Here is a 23598-nt window from a genome sequence, read left to right as displayed (position 1 = left end):
ATGCCAGTGGGTTTTGAGACCTACAATATTAGAAAACATTGCTTTAGGGTATGTTAACTTGAATTGTTTTAATATTAATGGATCCATTTGTATTTTTGCTGACTTTACCAAACAAAGGCCTTACTATATTTTTACTGTTTCTTTTTTAAATTATGTTTTATAGTTCCCAAATAACCCAGCCTTACTTTCCCCTAATATGTTCTTTCTATAGCCTAGTGTGAGGAGCCATGTGTGATGACGATGAAACCACAGCTCTTGTTTGTGATAATGGCTCTGGGCTTTGTAAAGCTGGATTTGCAGGAGATGATGCTCCGCGGGCTGTTTTTCCATCCATTGTTGGACGACCTCGGCACCAGGTTAGTTTTTATAAAGCAGCCTATGGCCACCATCTGGAAAAGTCCACTAATTCTACATGCAACACATGCAATCCAATACACTCCAGTTTCAAAATTAGTGTGGCATGTGGGGGAAAACGTCTGTCTGGTGTTCAAAATGAGAGAAAATGCATTGGGCTTACATTCTCCCACATCCTTCATTGTCTCCCAGTGTGGCCACATGCAGGAATTCAGAAACTTTCACTTCCATTTTGGCTTAAATGTAGCTTGTCATATCATCCAAAGCTGGGCAAACTGTGGTTCATCTTAACTATGGTTTGTTGAAACAAACAACTTCAAACCAAGGGCCTTCCACGTGACTGTTACCAGCCTCTGAAACACTTGGCCAAGGGAGACCAAGCTAGCTCCATCTTTGTTGCCCTTCCATCAGCAGGCAAAGATGTTCTTATTCACAAATTTGGGCTTGAAACTGAATTGTTTGCTGAAGTATGTTTTATCTGGACGATGGTACTTATTTCTTTTTTATGGATGTGTGCTTTTTTATTTATTTATTTATTTATTTTTCTACAATACTTATACATACACCATTACAATTAAAGAAAACAACATACTACATAAATGTTGAGTAACATTAATATCATATCTATATAACATAATCAAACTTAACATATAAGTGCACCCCCCCACCTCGGGATCATTCCTGATTCCAAAATCTCATACTTTCTTCTGCTGGTGGTTTCCCACTTCCCTTAGAAAACACAAATATTAGGAACTGTTTCCAGATTCCTTCAAAATCACTTGTTTTAACTATACCTCTTCTCAGTTTGATATTACATGTCAATTTATCATTAATAGCTATATCCCATACTTCTTTGTACCATTCTTCAATACAATAGTCCCCTTGAATCTTCCAGTTCCTAGCTACAATCAATCTTGCTGCAGTCAGCAAATTCGTTATCAATTCCTTGATTTCTTTTTTACATTTTAAATCTTCAAATAGTGACAGTAATGCAACTTTTGGTGTTCGTTCTATCTTCATTCCCACAATTTCTTCAATCTCCAAAAACACCATCTTCCAAAGGACTTGGAAGACGTTTTAAAAGATAAAAAATTAACTTGGTTAAACTATTGGCAATTAGAACAGTGGACCAAAAAGTGGGTAAGAGAAAATGGAGATTGCAGAGAGTTGTCGAAGTTTGAAGAATTAATAGTTTAAAAAGAAAATGATAAGGGAAAAAGAACAGCGACAAAAGGGTTAATGAGTGAAATATATAGAATATTGTTGGAGAAAGGGTCGATAGATAGTTCAGGAAAAATGGTTTGGGAGACAGATTTGAATGTACAAATAGGACAACAGAGCTGGGATGGACTATGGAAACAAAGAGCGTTGAGAAATATGTCAGTGAGAATAAAAGAGAATTACTTTAAAATTATATGGAGGTGGTACCTAACCCCGGTCAGATTAAATAAGATAAATAATCAGCACTCAGCAAATTGTTGGAGAGGATGTGGGGGGAAAGGAACGTATTTACATATGTGGTGGGAATGCAAATATGGATGTGTTCTTAATTGTGTTTGTAATCGATGGCTTTTACTTTTTTCATTTTAATTATGTTTGTATTTAACTGTATTTTATTATTCTTAGCCATGTGCCATGAACAATATTTTAGGAGGGAGGGAGGGAAGAAAGCAAGCAAGCAAGCAAAACATAGCTTATGAAACAGTCTTGTTTCAACTAACCATAGTTTAAGGTTTGAATAATACACTAAAACTAAGTTAATCTAAAACTAAGGCAGAAACATCAACTTTCTCCCTTGCTGCCATGCTAGGTGAGAGGGTAGAGGGAGTGTGCAAGCCTAAGGTTCACTGTGTCTTGTACTCATAGAGATAAATTATGGTTTTAGCATTGCATCCAAATGCAGCCATTGAATTAAAGGGTTCTTATCTCATCATGTGTTGAGTAATTCATCAGCTGTAGCATTTATTTAAGGAAGTATCCTCAGAATAAATAAATGCATCAGTTCTGAGAATCATTATTGCTAGCAAATACATCATATATCTGCTTCCTATTATTTCATATCATTATGAGGAACCATTGTGTATCCCTGAAGCGCTTCCCCATTGCACTTTTTCATTTTTGTTTGTTTGTTTTGTTTTTACAGATCTGTTGGTATTTAAATAATACTCAACCTCTCTTGAACAGGAAAAGGTTGGAAAAAGAGGATCTTACCGTATTTCTTCAATTCTAAGACGCACTCCCCACCCCCATATAAACAGCTTTAAAAACGGGGTGCGTCTTAGAATCGCATGCGTGTCTTAGGTGTTTTTTTTCTGTTGGTGGTACTGAAATTAGTGTGCGTCTTACAATCGATGGCGTCTTACAATCGAAGAAATACGGTAATTTACTTTATAATGAAATATCAAATTTCGGTGCAGTTGTTATTACTGAACACACTTTATCCACATCCACTGGCCAAGTCCACCCAGTCCTCCTATACACCTGGTACTAGTTAATTTAATCTCAAAGAAGTTCTATTGAAGCTAAGAATAAGGTTTCATAACCTCATCCTGATTGTCGACACCCAGAAAGTTCTGGTTGGTTGCTCTTGGACAGATAATGCTGGACTAGAGGGACCTTTGATCATATTCAACTACACAGTTCTTACGTTCTTAAGGGCGCTATCTTATGCAGGTTTAAACATTTGGAATTGTAGGACTTTTTCTATTTAAACCTACATAGGACTGTGTCCTAAAAGCCCTTACATTAAATGTGTGTATATCGTAAAATGCGCAAACCATTTTTGGCAATGCATAAAATAGTTTAGATTTTGTCAAGAGACGTATATGATTAATCTTACTTAGTTCTTTGATATTTGCCGTGATGCTTTTAATGGCTAGAATTTATGAATATGGTAAAGTCAGAGCTCATCAATAACTTAATGCGCTTCTACTAAAAATGCATACAATGGAGGTCACTTTTAATAGGCTGATTAGTGCAGTCCTAAGGAAACAGAATAATAATTGCCCATTAAATCAACTTCTTCCAATTGTCAGATTTACTCTATACAGAGATTGTAAAGTTTGTTACTTGCATGTTGTCCTTTAGAACTTTTACTTTGAAAAGAAAGATTGCTAATTGTGTAACACTATAATATAGCTCTATAGATACTATGCAGTTGTTGAATTGCTTTCCATCTTACAGTTTAATAATTGCCCATATGAGCAATCCAGCTATATAGAAAGCAATCCAAAGTATATGAGCATCATCAGACAAGCGTTTGATAGCACTCTTGTTACTGGCCACTTACAGATGTTCATGGGAACGTTATTATTATTATTATTATTATTATTATTATTATTATTATTATTATTATTATTATTATTATTATCTTTTCACGATGACATCCACTTTCTGTGCATCTCCTGCTCCTTCTACTGTTTTTTTTCCGTGACAAACTAAGACCTGGTAAATCCTTTTTTTTTTTAAATCGAAGTGAAACTTGTCGCCATTTCCTGCTGTGTGCAGGAAAAGCAGCACAATAAAAACTCCCACTAAATGGGTCACATGATTGTTGCTTGCTTCCTCTTTCTTCCTCATGTGAAGAAAGAGGAAGCTGCTAGTCCTTATCGTGGGACAGAAAAGCAACTGAAGGGAAACACAATTTCTTCCACGTCTGATGACGCACTGACAACAGGCCTAAAGGGGAAGGCAAGATCCCAGGGCAAGCGAGGGATCATCCCTGTGGACGCACAGGGATGATCCTGGGGATTGCCCCGGGATTTCGCCCCATCTAGCTATGGCCTGTGTCTTAAATAACCCATGGTGAGTCTCAGCATGTCATGCAAACCCAGCCAACTTCTAAAGCAAGCAGAGGTTGAATATTGGTATGTAAATTATGGATGAGTGTTTCAAGTACAGGGCAGAAGTTAAGGCAAAGTTAAGCATTTTATGTGCTGTTGATGTTAATGGGAGAGTTACAGAGTAACCCTATACCTATTTACTTGGAATTACATGCCACTATGTTCAGTGGTCCTTCTTCAAGGGAAGATTATATAGGATCATAGCATTTACTACCCAATGCACATTTGCTTAGAAGTAAGTGCTATTGAACAGGATTATGCCCTTAATGATTTCCCAGGTTGTGTGGTGGCGCAGTGTTCAGGGCTTCCCCCGGAAGCTCCAAAGCAAAAAAGTTGGGGACTTAGCTTGACTTTTTTGTCTGGAGAGCGGTGAGGATGGCGCATCGCCATCTGTCGCCATGCTCCGGGGTCATGGCGGAGGCGTGGCCAGGTGGATGGTGACCCCTGATTGGTTGCTGTCCACCAGGGCAGGGGAGACAGCAACCAAATGGCTGCCTGAACATCTCTCTGGGTGGAGAGAAGAGTCTCCCTTTTACTGATGGGGAGAGTTCTCCCTTCCCTTGGCTTCAATCCCCATAAAATAAGGGGGAAAGCCAGGGAGGGATGGGCAGCAGCAGCTCCCCCCCCCCCCCACGATGCATATAAACCTCACACTTGCTCTTTGGCGTGGGGATAACATGGCACAACCCTGCAGGAGCGAAACCACGGGGTTTGGGGGGCTCACTGTGCCAAAGTTTCATCGTCAAGACAGCCCCCCACTAAAATAAAACTTAATTTAATTTCAGTTTTATGATATAATTCCTACAAAATTTGTATTTCTGGTGCTAAGCAAAGCTGAATGGGTAGAAGAGTCAAGATGACACAAAACTTTATAAATTTACCTCCTAAAATAGACTGTAAAATATATGGTTATAATTCTTTTTTAATACTACTGAATAAATATTTTCCTGCTCTTTTGATTTGTGGCCACTTCTGTCTCTGCAGAGTAAAACAATTAAAGTGGTTGTATGAAACTGTGGGGGGAAAGGCACAGATTGGAACAGTGTATAAAACTGTATTTCACTGCATCAGGAGGAGGAGGAGATGACAATTGATGGTACTTTTGATAAACATTTGCAGAATTGAAGTTTTTCTTTTCTTTTGATTTCTTCATTTTCCAGGGTGTTATGGTAGGGATGGGCCAAAAAGATAGCTACGTTGGGGATGAAGCACAGAGTAAAAGAGGAATTCTGACTCTGAAATATCCCATTGAACATGGGATTATCACTAACTGGGATGACATGGAAAAGGTGAGCTGATTTTTCCCCTTTATATTTTTTTCATGATTAGTGATCATTTGCTGCTTTAGAATTAGTAATATCTGTGACAATGAGGTAGTAATTCCTCACCGCTAGGGACAGACTAGAGTCTCCCCATGCACAGCCAACTGCATAGGAACCCCTCCCTCATGGGGTGACCCCACACTGCATGGAAGCAATGCAACCACACGGCTGGGGATAATTGCACAGGCCTTTCCCACTTCATTGGCACCTTCCTTTCATAGCAAGGTGCTGTTTGTGTGGGGAAATGCCACATTATTGGACCACCAATGCATTGCATTATTCATATATGCTTTCCTGCAGTGTGGAATCTCGTACCCCACAGAAACGGCTCCCATGGGAAGAGGTCAGACAGAGCAAATTGAATTGGCTTCACTTATAATTATCCACTTCTGCCATGTGAGGAAGCAAGATCTGGGAAGAAGGCAAGGCACAGGTGGAGCAGGTCTGTGGTAAGACAATAGCAACAAGTGGAGACTTCTTATTGCTTAGACCAGAAACTCAAACTTACTACATGATCTGCTCTGGTCTCCTGCTATCAAAGATATTACTTTGCTGGTCTGGTTTGTTATCTGGTAGTTCATTGCTTTGGCTCAAGTTTGGTAGTGGTGGATCAAAGGCTGAATCCCCACCTCCAGGTCCAAGACCTGACAGCTTCATAACACCGAAGGCAAACAAAGGCACTTCCCTCGTCCCCATCCACCTGCCCTCAGAAAACCACTAGTTTTTTCTTCTTGGCCCTTTAATGGAAACATTCTGGGATTTCCTATGCTTAAACCATCTGTCATGGGGAAACCTACACACTTCATCCTCTAGATGGAAGCATAGTGTTTCCTTATTCTGCTGTGCTTCATTTAGTCCCTTATAGAACATGGGCCTAACTTTCCCCAGTGAATCTCAACAGTTCACCCTGGTTATTCCTTTAATTTCTGCATTTTGTGTTGTTACGTAACCCTGCAGTTAAACGGCAGCATCTGTGATATAGTCTTCATTGTGCTCTCTTGATGCCTTGTCCCTTAGGTTGCCAGCTGTGTCAATCCAGATATCATGCCAAGCCAGACAGCCTGCTAGGAGAACAGTTGCAGCCGCTGCACCTTTTGCCCTGCTGTTCCTCTGTCAGTCCTTTTGCCCAAGCTTAGGGTGACCATGTGGGGACAGGGCTCCTGTATCTTTAACAGTTGGATAGAAAAAGGAATTTCAGCAGGTGTCATCTTTATGCATGCAGCACCTGGTGAAATTCCCTCTTCAGCACAACAGTTAAAGCTGCAGGAGCCCTGCCCTCTTTTGTATCTGGTTACTCTAGTATAGCTCCTGCAGCTTTAACTTTTATGCTGAAGAGGAAATTTCACCAGGTGCTGCATGCATACAAATAACACCGCTAAAATTCCCCTTTCAATACAACTGTGAAAGATACAGGAGCCCTGTCCTCCTTTACACATGGTCACCTACCCAAGCTCCTCCTTCATGTAGTGTAAAAACAAGACTTGAATTTTCTTGTGTCTCTCTGCACTCCAATTTTCCACAGTGGTGCAACTTGGTAATTTTGGACTCTTGACCTAATGGTGTTATTGGGGTGGGTGGGTTAGATATTGTGTATTATTCCAGTAGTAAGCATGCAAGTATATAAGAATATAAGAAGAGCCAAGGTGGGCCCCTAAAAGTGGGAGGGGTCCATCTAGTCCAGCGTTGTGTTCACATAATAAAAAGTACGTCAGGAACCTTGCAGATTCCAAGCCAAACCCTGACTATAAAATGCTTTTAAATCTAAGAAGAAAGGATACTACAGCAATCAGTATCAAAAGCCTTATTCACCGTGGTTAAAGCCGTGGTTTAAGGTGTCTTCTGAACAAGGCCAACATTTCCCTCAGAGTTGTCTGTCACCGCAAAACACAGAACCAAGGAAAAGACAAATCAAAAGCTCCAGAAAGAATAGTGGGGATGTAACAACTTTTAGGGGACAGGGTATACTGTATGCAGGGCTGGCGCTGCTCCACCCCCTAACCCCAGCATCCTGGCTTCGAAGCGAGGAGCGGGCACTGGGGTTGGGGGCTGGGGGCAGCTTCAGTACAGCGCAAAATAGTCTGGCACCGGCCCTGACTGTACACTTTGAAATCATTACTCGCACACACTCGCACAGACTGATGTTACAGCCATACTTGTTGCAAAGTTTACATGCATATTTCTTTATTACCATATGGTGCATGGCCATTGTTGGTGAGCTGTGAGAAACTGAATGCATGGGCAATGAAACAAAGCTCTCTCCATCTCATATCCTTCAGTTCACAATATTCAAATCAGGCCTGCTCCATTTTCCAGTGAACATCCACTTAGGGCAGCATGTAAGTGTTAATGCATTCACAGCTACTGCACATTTAATGTAAGAAAGAGGAAAGCACAGAAATGAGGCATTATCTTCTGATGGCTTCATAAATGCCTAATGGGGCTGTTCATTTTTCTTCAATGGCATATGGAAGGGAAATCACTCACAGTTCCTCCTTACGTTTTAATTTAAGCATTTGCCATGGTCTATGGAAAACAAAATGATCTTTCTTTGGTGTTCATGAAATCAAACACATTTGGGCGGGATCTACACTACTGCTTTATAACAGTTTAAATAGTTTTGACAACTGTTTGGGCCCAGGTTACATTCCATATACTGTTTTCCAACCATTTTCAAAGTGTTATATCCTGCTTGGTGTGCATCTGGCCATGGAAGTCAGTTATTAAAGGCTTTATGTGATGGGAATAGGAATTTATTGATTTGGTATGTAATACATCTCACTGGACTCGCACCAGATTTCTCAATCTTATAAAATCTCAAAGGCTTTGAAATTTAAAATTCTGAAATGAAGGCACATAAATTGTAGGAGTCAAGAAACAAACAGCCTGATTCCAGCCCTGGATTAACCTTTAAGCAATACAAGCACGTGCTTAGGGCACCAAGGGAACGGGGTGCCACAGAGTACCGGTACCATAGCTGTAGCCATCTATTTTTAAGGAATTCCAGATTCATAGAAAGGGCCTATTGGCATATTTTAAGAGCGGCAAATTTTTATTATTTGTGTTTTATTTTATTACACCCAATCAACCAGCTTTAGGCTGTAAGTGTCCCACGACGACATCTGACATCTGAGATAACTTTCTGACAATCTTTGTCTCAACATATACCTAGAGTTGTTATTATTATTATTATTATTATTATTATTATTATTATTATTATTATTTATTTATATAGCACCATCAGTGTACATGGTGCTGTACAGAGTAAAACAGTAAATAGCAAGACCCTGCCGCATAGGCTTACAATCTAATAAAATCATAGTTCAGTATGTTTGACTGTCTTACCAAGTTTATATTTAATATAGTTGTGTGTTCTGGCGTGGGAGATGGCCTTGAAGAAAACTGAGTTTTTAATGTCTTATTTCACCTTCAGCACTTATTAAGTCTTAAAATCTTGCCGGATAAGCAATGGAAGGGCCAAGGGGGCACCATTATTGGGCTGAGCTTTGGGCATCAGCTGGTCTTAATCCGGCCCTGCCTGATTTGGACATGTGCTATAGTCCTCTCAAACAGGGCCAGCCCAAGACATTCACTGCTTGAAGTGGAGAAACGAATGGTGCCCCCTTACCCAAGCCAAGGTGCGTAGTACTCAAGGCCAGTCAAGTTATTTTGGCACTTGGAGCAGAACAAATTAAATTAAATTCGGTGTCCTTTCCTGACACGGCAAATCAGCTTCCATAAGTGGCTGCCTCATTTTACTTGCAGGGTCTCAAGGGCCTGTACCATCTCAGAATACAACCATAGGATTGCTCACGTGAGAGCAATTGCCACATCAACATTTCCCAGCAAGTGGAAAGCTAGCACGTTAGGGAAAAGCTTGTAACCTAGCCTCAGTGCTTTGCTAACATTCCATGTGCAGGATTATCATCATCATCATCATCATCATCAATCATGATTTATTTGAATTTTATCCTCACCCTTCCTTGCAAGTAGTCTAGGGTGGCTGGCTCTCAAGCATGCACTTTCCCCGTGGTGCAATACAATCATGTGAGGACTATGCTATGTGCTTTTCCTGTACATTTGGATTAGCCCCTAATAGTGAAGATTTTCTTCTTTTACATAACCATTCAGTTCTGAGTAGCTCAGTTGGATCCAGATAAATGCTTCTATAGGAAAGCCACTCTTTGACACCTTGTGGATATTTGCTGGATCCCTCTTGTACTGGGGATTAGTACTGGGTCCTAACATCAAACGCTACATGTCGTTTTCATAAAACTTCACTCACTTTATGCCATATCTTATATTAAAAGAGTCTTGAGTGTCACTCCTGGTGACTATGAATATTGTTAAGATACTCCCCCAATAGACAGAACTTTAAAAAAAAATCAGATTAGAAAAGCCCCAAACTGGACCAGTGTTATGCATCTTATCCCTAACAGATCAATTCTATTGGCATGTCTACACCACAAGGGTGTAGGGGGAGGATTGTGGACTTACCAGCTTTGGCAATCCTCCCTGGGTGTCTAGATGGCCACGCAACGTCCCGGAAGGACGTCGCAACTGCCATTTTAAAAACAACAACAACGAGAGGACCACACTCACATGCCAGTGTCAAAAGTAAGGAAAAAACCTGACCCCACTCCCCACCCTCAATGGGCACAGACTGCCACTGTGCAGCTCTGTGGCCATTTTACGGCCCCTGCTAGTCACGAGGAGGACAGGACAACCTGGGAGCGGCAGCCACACAGCCGTGCTCCATGGGATGGTCCTGGAACCTTGGAAAAGTTGGGTTTTCCATGGTTCCCGATATCCCAGAGTAAATCCTTGCTAGTCCTGGGTTGCCCCCAGGGATATAGGCATGGTGTAGACATGCCCTATGTGTAAAGATATATAATGTTACAGTTATTCTTTTACCTGAAATTCAAACATTAGATTTCAACACACCACTCATGCTTCCCAGCATTGCCTAGTTGCCTCACGCCATCTGTCCCTCTTAGATTTGGCATCATTCCTTCTACAATGAACTTCGTGTTGCACCAGAGGAGCATCCCGTGCTACTGACAGAAGCTCCTTTGAACCCCAAGGCAAACCGAGAAAAAATGACTCAGGTAATGATGTGGCTGCTGTTTCTTACAAGGTTGTGCTGCTTTCCTTCTGAGGAAGAAAACGATTGTGTCAGCAGTGATAGAGATGAGATATCATCACATAGTATTTGCATATAATGGCTGAGATATGTGGGCATGCTACACTGCAGTTTTGTGGAAATAAGTGGCATAACAGTGCCTTTATGTTCTCCAGTCCTCTCTGACTCCTTCATTTGACGTGTCTGTACTATAATCTCCCTAAACCCTAACCTGGACACGGTCCCTAATGTGTCCTTTGTCATGGCTAAAGTGCTGTATGCTTCACAGGACAGTAGACAGGCTCCAGAATTATGTAGCATTGTATCTATTGTATAGCATATTGTTCTATGCTGATGGATACTGGGTGTCTCATTGCCAATGTTCTCCTGAAAACAATGTAATTGTTTACCTTTCTCTTGCCCAAGTATTTCATTATTGTTCAGAAGTAGAACTTTCCCGCTCTAGTGCTGAGGAAATGGCTTTGTGAATTCTGCCAAAGAGCAATTTCACAGTTTTGCAGCACAAATGATTCCTGATAGGTATGTAAGACCTATTGCTCTTCTGAAGTGGAGAGAGAGAATGAAATACTTGTCATCCATCCTTGCTCAGAGAAGAATATACTGCTGAGCTGCTCATTTCTGAGAGGCCGTGAATTAACTAATTTAGGGGCCATATCTGAAAAGAGACAGTTGAGCTGAGTCAGGAAACAGCCAAAGAAACTGGTATTAAAGCTAGAATAAATTGAATTTCATAAGTATTAGGCTGCCATTAGGTAGAAAATCCAGAATACTTCATTTTAAAAAAATCTGAAATTTTATGACCAAGAAAACAAAAACAAAGAACCAAAATCCATTGGACGTGTGATCCTTTAGCTCAGAGACTAAACATGTACACATGTAATTAAACGATTAATTAGAAATATAAAAACACCTTTGCAGAATCTGGCAATTGGGTTTGGGACTTCTGAACAGCCATCTTCTTAGGCCATGACTAGACCAGGCCTATTTTATGATGATTTTAATTTTTGTGAACCGCCCAGAGAGCTTCGGCTATTGGGCGGTATAAAAATGTAATAAATAAATAAATAAATAAATAAATATCCCGGGATCACCCCTGTGCATCCAAATGACACACAGGGGATCCCGGCAGCAGGCAGGGATGACCCCTCCATTTGCCTGGGATAATTCTTAGGTCTAGCTAAGGCCTTTGTCTACTTGCATGAGGAGCGAATGAGTTAGGTTCTCCTTAACTATCATGTGTTTACCATAGTGAAGATCAAGGGTTATTGCTTTTGGAAATGATAGGTACTGTGCACAATTGGAACTAATGATATTGTGCTGCTGGGGAATGTAGATTATCTGAAAGCCAAGAAATGTTTGCATTGCAATATTCACTTTTCATGGAGATCTTAAGAATTCACATTCCTCTTTACAGATCATGTTTGAAACATTCAATGTACCAGCAATGTATGTGGCGATTCAGGCAGTTCTCTCTCTGTATGCATCTGGCCGGACTACTGGTGAGTTTGGAGAGGTGTCTTTATCATTTGTGCTGTGTATGTGTTTTTTTGAACCAGTCACGCCCCACCTCCTCCCATATATGTACATTAATATCTAATTCCCCGAGGACGTTTCCCTCACATAGGTTTTATGAGAAAATAATTCAGGGTCATTTGATAAGCCCCTACCATGAACTCTCCAAGATGAGACTTTTATTGTGCACTTGCCATTCCTCCCCTGTGGTAGTTTATTGGTGCTTTAGATGATGTCATCATCTTCCAGTGTCTCTCCAATGCTTTCCAACCACCTTTTTGGTTTGCTTACTTGTATGTTTAAACAGGGAAAATGTGGGTGGGTGGGAATTGTGAAACAAAAAAGTCACCACTCCTCAGTGTAGTTGCCTTATTCCATTTTGTTCCACTATGCAGTACTGCCACCTAGAAAGGCCTCCCAAGTAATACCACAGAAAGCCAAAGGGCAATGCAGTTTGACCTTTGTAGGCATAAGTTTGCACACACCCAGCTGCCAATTTTTAAAGGTAAAAACATTATTAGGTGGGACCATTTAGATGGTTATGACAGGTACTGCTATGTGTGGAGGAAATTTTGCACTGATGAAGTTTGAACTTGCACAAGAATACCAAAAAACAGGGTATGAGTTTTTATGTATTATTGGCAATAATATGTAAACATTATGTAAACATTGGCAATAATATGATAAAACTTGGGAGGAAGTTTTTCTGCTTTTGCGCAAGTTATTCAGTTTTGGAAGAGGTATCTATAAATTCTGCCCAGGTTGCATGATTCTTTGCAAGATTAAGATTGGATCTTTACACACCTGTATTCTTCTTTCTTTTTTTCAGTACATTTTACTATATAACCTTTTACATGGGATGCATTGGATATCAACATTATTCTCCCCCCTGTTCTATAGACTTATACCCTTCCCTGCTCCAATTAAAGCAGCCATTCAAATGAGAGGAAGCCAATGACTGAGAGGAAGCAATTCCCTTTTTTAGTGGGATGCATACGCAAGAGGGAAACCCTTGCATATCAGGGAATGTTCCTCAAATAGTTGTTAGCTTTCTAAGGAAGAGAATTACTTCACTTGGATAAGTAAATGCATTTAAATGCATTCTGGTGTGTTGTTTTTAATTGAGAATTATCTACTTTTTTAAGGCTCAGCTTTAGAAAATATCCCCAAATGCCAGATGAAACTTTGTTTATGTATGCATGGAAGGGATGAAGAAAGAACAAAACCCTATCTTTCTTTTTCTTTACCACTTAACCCACCTTGGCTGTATATGACAGATTAGCTCATTTGCAAAGGGTTACAAATCCACATTAAATTATTTTGCTGACTGTGTCCCCATGGTGCACACAAATAAGATCAAGGAGCTGAGGAAATAAAGAAGGGGATAGAGAGACGGGAGAAATGGAATTGTCAAAGAAAGGCTTAAGGAAAGGAGGAGATGAGACAAGTATGGAGAGAAAACAGGATGTGTCGGTAGTTACTAGGCAGAGAAAAGTAGAATCTGGAGACTAGAAACCTTGACCCTCCTGGCCCTGGCCCTGTCATCGTCCATGGCATCTGATACTTCCTGCATCAATCTGGACTAGAGAATGGTGGCAGATATATTTACTAAACCATTTGCAAGCCATGCCTAATGACAGCAAGCCCAGTCTGTAAGAGTGCTGGCAATTTTTTTACTTCAAGCACCCTTGGTACATGGGCAGGGCCAGAGGCTGGAGCCAGAACCAGGACAAGGGGGTAGAGCTGTCAAACTTTTACAGTAGTACATGATGCCTTGTGAATAGATGCTGCATTTTGTTCCATAAAAGAAGTCTGCATTTTTGGTGGCAAATCTATATGTTTATACATCAGCATTTGGGATTCTTTGCAAATTGTTTAGGATCTTTTCTCTCTCTTTTTTTTTAATGAAAAGCTATAGAAATGTAAGATCATTATCATTAGCATCTGTTCAGAGCATTCAATACTGTGTAATTTCTGACTCTTTCATGCTTTTGCAGAAGGCAGTCGCTTCTTTGTACAGGCCAGCAATTTCCCCCTTGCAGGAGGAGAGTTCCACTTAGTATAGAGACAATAGGGATTGTCATTTGCAGTCTCTCCTTTCAAGTCCTGTTGTTGTCAAAGAGTTTAATTTAGCAGATGGGTAGATTTGGCAGACTGGGGCAGGATGAGGTCTACTGAGAAGAATGCTGACACTTTTTCATTTTCTGCTTCTGCCGTAGGAATAGTTCTGGACTCTGGGGATGGTGTCACGCATAATGTACCTATCTATGAAGGTTATGCTTTGCCGCATGCTATCATGAGACTGGATCTGGCTGGCAGAGATCTCACTGACTATCTCATGAAAATTCTTACAGAGAGAGGATATTCTTTCGTTACAACTGGTAATCAGCACTTTTCATACAGATTATGTGTTGACTTCTTTTAAAGCCACCCTGTTCTGCCACATCTTATCAAACAAATAAGCATCATGCGAAACTTCATGTGAAATGTTCCTATTCATCTCTACCAACATTGTGTTGTTGAAAAACATATTAAATTTGCATCCAGACACACATTATGTACTTTAATTTAGGAGAAGTTGCTTATGAACCTAAGGATTACAACTCTTTTTTAATTATTAAAAATGAACAAACACTCTCTTTATTCTTTGTTGCAGATATACATGAATACAAAAGCAGGCAACAAAATAAAAATGAAGTCAAAGACTAAAACCAAAACACATTCAATGGTAACCACCCAAAATAGACTCTTTCCCTACCGCAATCCTCCCATAAACATCTCTTAGCCCCAAAGTCGGGAACCTCTTTCAGCCCAATAATCAAATTCAATTTTGAATATGCTCTCAGGGCCCACATTCCAGTAGTGGGTGGGGTCAAAGGCAAGAGGGGTGGAACCAAAAAACCAGCATAGTTTAGCTTAAGGCCTTTACTGCCTTAAGAGAGACATTTCAACATTTCAGAGTGGGGAAAATACTGCACAAAAGCCAGGAAACCACCAAACAATTGCCAATCAGATGAAAAGGGGTGGAGCCGGGGGAAGGGGCGTGGCTACCTGGGGAACCCTGGAGGGCCAGGTTTGGTCTGAGGTTCTGCACAACATCATAGCCCGTTTTAAAGTGTTTTGTTCTGTTTTTATTGTATTTTATCTTGTACACTGCTCTGAAATTTTGAACGGGGAGCGATATATAAATATTGTAAATAAAATAAATGAATAAATAAATAGATGATAGGCCCAGGCTGAAGGAGGAGGAAGCTTGAGGAGCTATGAAGTTTCAGCTCACAGATTTTTGCTAAGGTTCAGCTAGGGTGACCATACAGAAGGGAGGACAGGGCTCCCATATCTTGAACAGCTGCATAGAAAAGAGAATTTCAGCAGGTGTCATTTGTATGCATGCTTGCAGCCCCTGATGAAATTCCCCTTCATCACAATGGTTAAAGCTGCAGGAGCCCTGCCCTCCTTTGTATCTGGTCACTCTAGTATAGCTCAAGAACCCTATACTGTCTTCACAAAGGATGGTTCTAATGACATGCAAAACTGTACTCTTATCAAGTCACTTTAATGCAATATCCATATACAAGCTTACAATAAAATATAAATAAAGCTTCTCAATTAACTTTTAATAAAATATGAATTTTATTTATTTATAGATTTATACTTCACCCCGATTTTTAAAATCAAATTCCAAGGCAGCTACTAAGTATTGAAAGTAATGTTAGGAAATCTAACTGTCTCACATGTAATTTTAAAATTAAAAATCAACATAATTTCAGACAGATTTGCTAATATTACTTTAAAAACTGTCAGGCATTTTCTTTGTAAAATAATTCCATTTACTTAATATGATTTATTTATCTTTTATTGCATGTTTGTTACAGATATTGTGTTAAAGTGAGTTCATTGGAGTAAATCTATATAGTCTGATTTTGTCATACATGTTTTGCATAACCTGATAGAGTAAGGCTGTAATCCTATGACCACGTATGTGGAAGCAAGTCCCATGGAATTTACTGGGCTTACTTCTGAGTAGACATGTATAGAATTGTGCTGTAATTGAGTTCAATGGGTCTAATTTCCAGGTAACCGTATATAGGATTTGCAGATTAAGATGCTCAGAGATATGTTTATTTTGTTAGGACCCTTTTGCTAATCACAGGGCTGGCCCTTCCATGAAGCAGGGTGAGGCACCCGCATCAGGCAATGGAGTGGGAGGAGCAGTGAATTGTGCCACTCCCCCTGCCCCCACCCTACCTGCAGGGCCCATCACCAGGAGGACCTGCTCTGCTGCTGTGCTTCCTATAGCATGTACTCTGGGAGCCCTGCCAACTGCTCTTCCACTGTGGCATTTAGTGTAGTGAAAGAGTGAAGCACAGCTCTCTGGAGCAGCTGCCCCACTCTGCTTCCCTCATCGTGCACCCTCGCTTACTTTTACTGCTGCCACAACAATTCTCCATAGACGAAACACAGCAGTGGCAAATGCAATGCAGTGGCAACAGGAAGGGGGATAATGTGGGAGGTGGCAGGAAGGTGTGGTGCTGGCCTGTGTTCCCTCTTGCCTCAGGCAGTGAGAAGTCCTTTTCCAGGACTGGCTAACCAGGAGCTTGCTATGTATCTACATAGCTTTAGTTTTACTTCTCATTCCTGGGTAAACTGTTATATATTTGAAAATCCATATTTGGCCAATACCTTTTTAGGTCAACTAAGGCTGCAATCCTGTACACACTTCCCTGGGAGAAAGTCTCATGACCTCATTTGGACTTTCTTCTGAGTAAATACCTATAGGATTGAGCTATGAAGGTCACAAAATACTGTGCAAGCCACACTGTGTACAGAACTTCTTCAACAGGCAACATGATGATCAAAGCAAAAGAAGGTGAGGAGGCTGCTGTTCAAGCCATGGGGTCTGCATCTAGTTACAGGGTTAAGGTGGAATGTGGGAGGACAATTAGGAACTCTCGGGTGCTTTGATGGTTTCAAGTTGCTCCTGGGACTCTCCCAAAGGTTGCTGGAATGGAGAAAGAAACAGTGGTTGATCTCTCATTTCTGAAAATATAAAATCCAGCTGTTACTCAGAACCATCTTCATCCTTAAGCAAAACACACAGGTTCCTTGGTAGTTGGAAAACAAAAGTATAAAAAAAACTAGACAATTCTTATATTAATAAAGCTGCAGAAAATTTTAGATGGCGTACTAAGTAAAAGAAGAAGATGCCAATAGATGCCAAATTGAATAGCTTTACCTAGTAGTTGGAGGGGATCTACTCTAAGAGAATATATTATCAGATTTAGGTGATATAAAATCCTCTTCCTCTAGTATGAGATCCCTTGTTTGAACAGCTAAATTTGGGAAATTCCAAGTCACACAAAAAGCAAAGATAGCCAAAAGAAAAATGCCAAAATCCATATTTGGACAATACTTTTATGAGTCCAACTAAAGGTGTGCATATTTTTGACTTCTCCAGAACTCTTCATCAGGTAAGATACAGCATGTATTTGGTTAATGTAGAGATCAGTAGCCCAAAGTATCTATTACAACTAATGTACACACCATTAGATATTATAATATTTACCTCATATATGAAAAAAGCTTAATAGTGAGGGTACTTTGTGCTATTTTCTTTAATGAAAAACTAAGGGGTTTCTCTGTGCTGCCTGTATGTTACAAGAGAAGACATTTTTCACTTTGATCAGACATGTGGAAAATCATTGTTCTTATAAAGCAAGCAAACTACACAACAGTAATAACTAAATGAATAGCCTTCTCCAGTCTTCTTACCTTTCACTTGTTGATGTTTGCAGCGGAGCGTGAGATTGTGCGAGATATAAAGGAAAAGCTCTGCTATGTGGCTCTAGACTTTGAGAATGAAATGGCTACTGCTGCTTCCTCCTCTTCTCTGGAGAAGAGCTATGAACTCCCTGATGGCCAAGTCATCACTATTGGCAATGAACGATTTCGATGCCCTGAAACTCTCTTTCAGCCATCGTTTATAGGTAGGTCTGACCTTGTTTCCCTATACTAGTATGGCTGAACTGAACAGGATATAACAAGTTCCTGTACTGTTATGTCTTCTTTAAATATGCTAAGAATATTTTGAAATAAGCCATGAATAACCTCTTAAGAATGTAGATGTTACTGTCATGCTATCACAAGATAATTTGTTGTTAATAATTTCTGCAGACATTATAGCAACCCCTTGAAGGCGGCCTTAAAAAACCAAGAGGCCAAAATGTGTGGGGCTTCTGTGCAATGAACTTTTCTGCAGCATCCTGAGACTTCTCTCCCTTTTTGTGACTGTCATGATAGCTACATGTATCTTTTGCTTTCTAGTCAAGAAACGTGAAAAGGTTCTGTAAGAAGATAAAAAATATATACTATTGCATCTGACTGGACAACAGGGAACAGGTCTGGGGCCAATGGGCACAGCCCTGCTCCTCTGTGTAATGTGCTAATCGCATCGAGAAGAACACCTGAATAGGGCTGTGGTTGAAAAATAAAGCTTCTGTTGTTCTCATAAATGGAAGCACTGCAAAAGGGGACCATATTATAAACTATGTTAAAGATTCCATTGACTGAATTATAACCTCTACATAACTAATTTCTCCTTTACCATTGTTACTATCCAATGAGGTTGAAACTAGATTAGGTAAGATAGATATATAAAATAGATAAGATAATGCTTTACTGTTAAAACCTTTTAGTATTTTTAATGACTGTAATCATGCTTTGTAGAAATAACTGTAAATATATTTTTATCTTGTAATAAAATATTAAAAAATAAAATAAATGGAACCACTGCCGTCATAGAAACATAGGAAGCTACCTTATACAGAGTCAGATCATTACTCCTTCTAGCCCAGTATTGTCAACACTAACTGGCAGTAGCTTTCCAGGGTTTCAGGCAAGAGTTTTTCCAGCTTTACCTGGAGTTGCCAGGTATTGAACTTGAGACCGTTTGCATGGAAAGCAGGTGCTCTACCTGATTATATTATTTCTGACTGCCCTCTACACATCAGAATTAAAGGGAAGGATATTAAAGGGATGCCTGTATTTCCTATCAGGCTTTAATTCTATTTAAAAAGGGGGGAAACAAGGTGAAAGTGATTTGCTAAGAAATCCATAATAATAATAATAATAATAATAATAATAATAATAATAATAATAATAATACATATCTATAGTGCCCAATAACCAAAGCTCTCTTGGTGGTTTACAACAATTAATAAGATAATAAAATACAGCATAAAATCCATATAATTTCATTTCTTTCTAGGAATGGAGTCTGCCGGTGTCCATGAAACTACTTATAACAGCATAATGAAATGCGATATTGACATCCGTAAAGATCTTTATGCTAATAATGTGCTTTCTGGAGGGACTACCATGTATCCTGGCATTGGTGACCGTATGCAGAAGGAGATTACAGCTTTGGCTCCAAGTACTATGAAGATCAAGGTAAATGTTGATCTAATGTTGATCTAAGAGATGGTGGACTAACACCACATAAGAAAAAGAATCTAGGATACAAGACTGCTATTCTTAAGTTTTACTGTATGTCGCTTCAATTCAAAGCTTCTGAATTGCTTTTGCTCACTTTAATAGGAGTATAGATCTATCAGTGGCTATTTTAACCATGCTATGTAGCAACGAAATCTCCATGTTCAAATACTAGGGACAAATAGGATATGTCTATCTCCCTTGTGACCTGCCATTGTGCTTACCAAGGATTTCTGGTGAGTACTTGGAGATAGAAGGCTAGATTAGATGGATGCTTAGTTTATATTAACCTTATATTAATCTGGTTAGATGTGAAACTGAATATTCTGAATGTGTTTTGTGTTCTAATGGTCAATAGTAGAAAAGGAAATCACCCATCACAGAATTGGAGGGTTGGTGATTTACCACTGAACCATCTTATCTTGTTTGGAGCAGCAAAGAAGTAGAGATAGTCCAGGTTTGGACTATCAGCAAGGAAAACAAGGCAGTGTTGGTTGTTCCCCCTGCCCCTGTGAATGCCAGTCACATGACCAGGATTACCCTAATTACCCATGCTGTGTCACGGGTTGCCATGTTATCCAAACCCAGTGTGTGGTGCGGGCATAGTGCATTTTCACTCATCATACAACCCACGGCTTGCCGCCAGAGGAATGATGGAGGGTGACATAAGAAGTGATTTTGGGAAAATCCAAATTAAATTATTATTTTTAAAAAGAAACATAAAGGGGTGAGAGAGTACATGATTCCTTTCATATGATAAGTTATTTTATTTCAATATAATTATTTATCTGTTTGCATCATTTCTATACCACCCAATTAACAATATCCTTTGGTCAGTTGATAATAAAATTAAAAACAAGAAAGAAAGCTCTAAAAATAACAAATAGTTGCCATTGAGACTGCACTGGCAGATACTTCCTTTAAAGTTTCTAATGGAGAAATCGAGCTTTGAATGTAATGAAGTTACCTTCTTCTGCCATCGTTATTGGGGCACTCATTTTAACTATAGCAGAAAGTGGCCCACATGGATGCAATGCACTTGCTAAAATGTATATGGGACAATGGTCATAACCAATCAAGATTAAAAGCAAGGAAGAAACAGTGATGTGTGTAGGTTAAAGTTTTCAGTATGACAGGAATATATTGTCATATTGTACACAAAATGGTTCAAGGTTAATAGCTACTTAGTGCTAATTTTAGAATAGCAGTGTTTATCATTCATTAAATTAAATGTTTTTCTGGGGTCGGCACAATGTTTTAAAGATGGTTTAATCATGTATGGTATGTTTTCAATCAATTTTTAATGTGTATTTTATATCATGTTTTTATACTGTTTGTTTTATACTTTGAATGGTTTTAGTTTTTGTGAACCGCCCAGGGAGCTTCGGCTGTTGGGTGGTATAAAAATGCAATAAATAATAACAACAACAATAATAATGCATCTCTCAGCGAACAAAGTGGCATAGAGGGGATAAATGGATCCTTTAATTTCATGTCTCCTTTAAATTTGCCTGTCAGCCTATTTGGTTTACAAAAATATATGTTTATGTGAACACGCAAGGTATTCACCAAGAACATACACAGCCATATAATGAGAGCAACAGATACATGACTATACTCAGGTCTGCACATAAATTTGCAAACACCAACATGCAGAATCTCACCACTGGAACATAACTGGCTTTCTGAAAATGTCATCTTTTTAGGTATGTCATAGAATTAAATCTGTACAGAGAGGTTTTCTTGGGCAATGATGGACATTTATTTTACAGTATCTACCTACAGCTCTCTAGGGAATAAGGCACCCTATAGATCTTGTTAAATATTATTGTACCCTTTCATGAGGGTCACATGATGATGGAATCTTATGAATGTAAGCTGGACTGCTCTTGATGGCATCATTCATTCTTAGCAGGTAATTCTCAGAAGGTAATAATAAGAGATAGTTGATCCTTCCCTGTGCAAAGGTCTATCCTCATTCCTGTTTAACATGCCACAAGGCAAGACTATATGCAAGCATAGTGTGGATTCAGCATCCTCAATACACTCAGGACCCTTGCAGTGCAATCCTGTACATATCTATTCAAAGGCAAGTCCCATTAAGTTCAATGGAACTTACTCCCAGGTAAGTGTGTATAGCATTGCAGCCTAAACATGCACTTATTATCATCCTACTCACGTCCCACTTCTTTATGCTCAGTCAATGTTTTGACCATGATTTGAGAACTGGATATGGGCAAGCTGAACTGTATCTGGGCAACACTGATAGCCAGCAGGTCCTCTGCCTTGGAGGCATATTGAGACCTGTAACTGATGACATTTAACCTCCCCATATCATCCAGCAGATGCAGAATGCAGCGGTCCGTTGTGTCACTGGGACCATAGGTACTAGTGCTGAAGCATCTATACTGGTGTTTTTTAAGCCCTCAATGATCTAAGATATTTAAGGGGTCACCACCTTTGCTATATCCCATTACAATCACTGAGACCAACTGAGAGTGCTCTCCTAAGTGATGCCTTCCAAATAATAAATTAGAAAACTGTATCACCAATTGGATACCAAAGCTCAAGTTTGGATTTTTCACATAACCTTGGATAATTGATATATTGCATTGCTTGCATTTTTCTAAGTAGGAATAAATGGGGCTTCATGGGTGTCTCTAACATTTATTTATTTATTTATTTATTTATTGCATTTCTATTCCACCCAATAGCCGAAGGTCTCTGGGTGGTTTGTTCAACATGACTGAAAGGAGAGGTGGTCACCTGATCTATGTGTTCATTTCTTCATTTTACATTTCCCCTTTCTTCTAGATGATTGCACCTCCAGAACGTAAATATTCTGTCTGGATCGGAGGCTCTATCTTGGCTTCTCTATCAACCTTCCAGCAAATGTGGATCAGCAAAGATGAATATGAAGAAGCTGGTCCCTCCATTGTCCATCGCAAATGCTTTTGAATATACTTAAGATATCTATTACAGTAAACCATATGTTGTTGCTCTACAGATATTCCTTAGGCCATAACCCCACTGCTTATTAAAAACAACAACCCCACAATAAAACATTGCATTGATTGGGTAGATGCTGTTGCTTCTGGATGCCTCTAATATGCCTCAGATTTGGCATTTCAATGACAGGGGCCCTCCAAAATTAACAGCAATGACAGGGTGCAATTCAGTAGTTCTTCAAAGAGTTCAAGCAATTTTGTAGAGAAGACAATGTGCATCGGAAGCTTCCCAGGGAATTTCAGCATGAAAACAGGAGGGAGGGAAAACTTGAATCCCCATGGGGGCCTTACATGCTTACCCAGAGGTATGTCAATCACTGTGCTACGAAGAGGTAGCTTACAAAGAAAAAAAGTTGATCAATGTGAAATGACCAGCTGAACTGGAGGAGAAGGAGGAGGTGGACACTGATGAGGGAGCATAAGCTGTTGTCAGGCAGAGTTCATGAGGAACAGTTGGGTTTTTCACTGCTCCAGCCAGGCAACTCTATAGCCCTTTGGAACAAACTATGATGAAGCCACCCTGTCAGGTTCGGTCATCACAACAAGCCACCCCGAACAGCCCAACAACAAGCCATGGGTCTCAGAGTGGCTTGAGCATGTTTAACAAACTATGCCAGGTTCGGACACCACAACAAGCCACCCTTAAACAAACATGGCTGACCTGGAAGAACATTTCTGCTGGTGGAATGGAGGAAAGAAAAGGATTCTTGCCTCCCCCTGCAGTGCCCTATCTCAGGACCCTCCAGAATAGTAAGAGAGGGGGCACTGAGGGCTGCAGGGGGAAGATTGCCAGCCTTTCCGCCAGAGGGAGCATTCTGAGCAGCACTCCCCTCAGGGAAAGCTCCCGTTGGCGGAAGAGAAGGTCTGCTGATTTTCTCTTTCCCTGTTACTTAGTGTTTTGTGTACTTTCAGTGCAATGCAGTGACATG

At 39.9% G+C, this 23598-nt stretch overlaps 1 protein-coding gene across 1 annotated transcript; it reads left to right on the top strand.

The window, feature by feature from the left end:
- Nucleotides 1-216: 216 nt before the first annotated feature.
- LOC134392777 (actin, alpha skeletal muscle B) lies at nt 217-22674 on the top strand. Its single transcript, XM_063117389.1, has 8 exons — nt 217-356; nt 5357-5485; nt 10513-10623; nt 12073-12157; nt 14390-14551; nt 17966-18157; nt 19438-19619; nt 22476-22674. Exons 1-8 carry the CDS (start codon nt 228-230, stop codon nt 22617-22619), a joined length of 1134 nt encoding a protein of 377 aa, XP_062973459.1. The 5' UTR covers nt 217-227; the 3' UTR covers nt 22620-22674.
- Nucleotides 22675-23598: the final 924 nt, after the last annotated feature.

Source organism: Elgaria multicarinata, chromosome 2, assembly GCF_023053635.1.
Source record: "Elgaria multicarinata webbii isolate HBS135686 ecotype San Diego chromosome 2, rElgMul1.1.pri, whole genome shotgun sequence".
Lineage (NCBI taxonomy): Eukaryota > Metazoa > Chordata > Lepidosauria > Squamata > Anguidae > Elgaria > Elgaria multicarinata.
Note: the sequence above shows the minus strand (reverse complement) of the source record. Positions and strands in the feature narration are given on the sequence as shown.

Excerpts from the sequence above, each read along its gene's own strand:
- LOC134392777 (XM_063117389.1), top strand. The coding sequence starts at position 228 with ATGTGTGATGACGATGAAACCACAGCTCTTGTTTGTGATAATGGCTCT. Across the intron at positions 12,158-14,389 it reads TGCATCTGGCCGGACTACTG|GAATAGTTCTGGACTCTGGG; the intron begins GTGAGTTTGGAG and ends CTTCTGCCGTAG. Across the intron at positions 14,552-17,965 it reads ATATTCTTTCGTTACAACTG|CGGAGCGTGAGATTGTGCGA; the intron begins GTAATCAGCACT and ends TGATGTTTGCAG.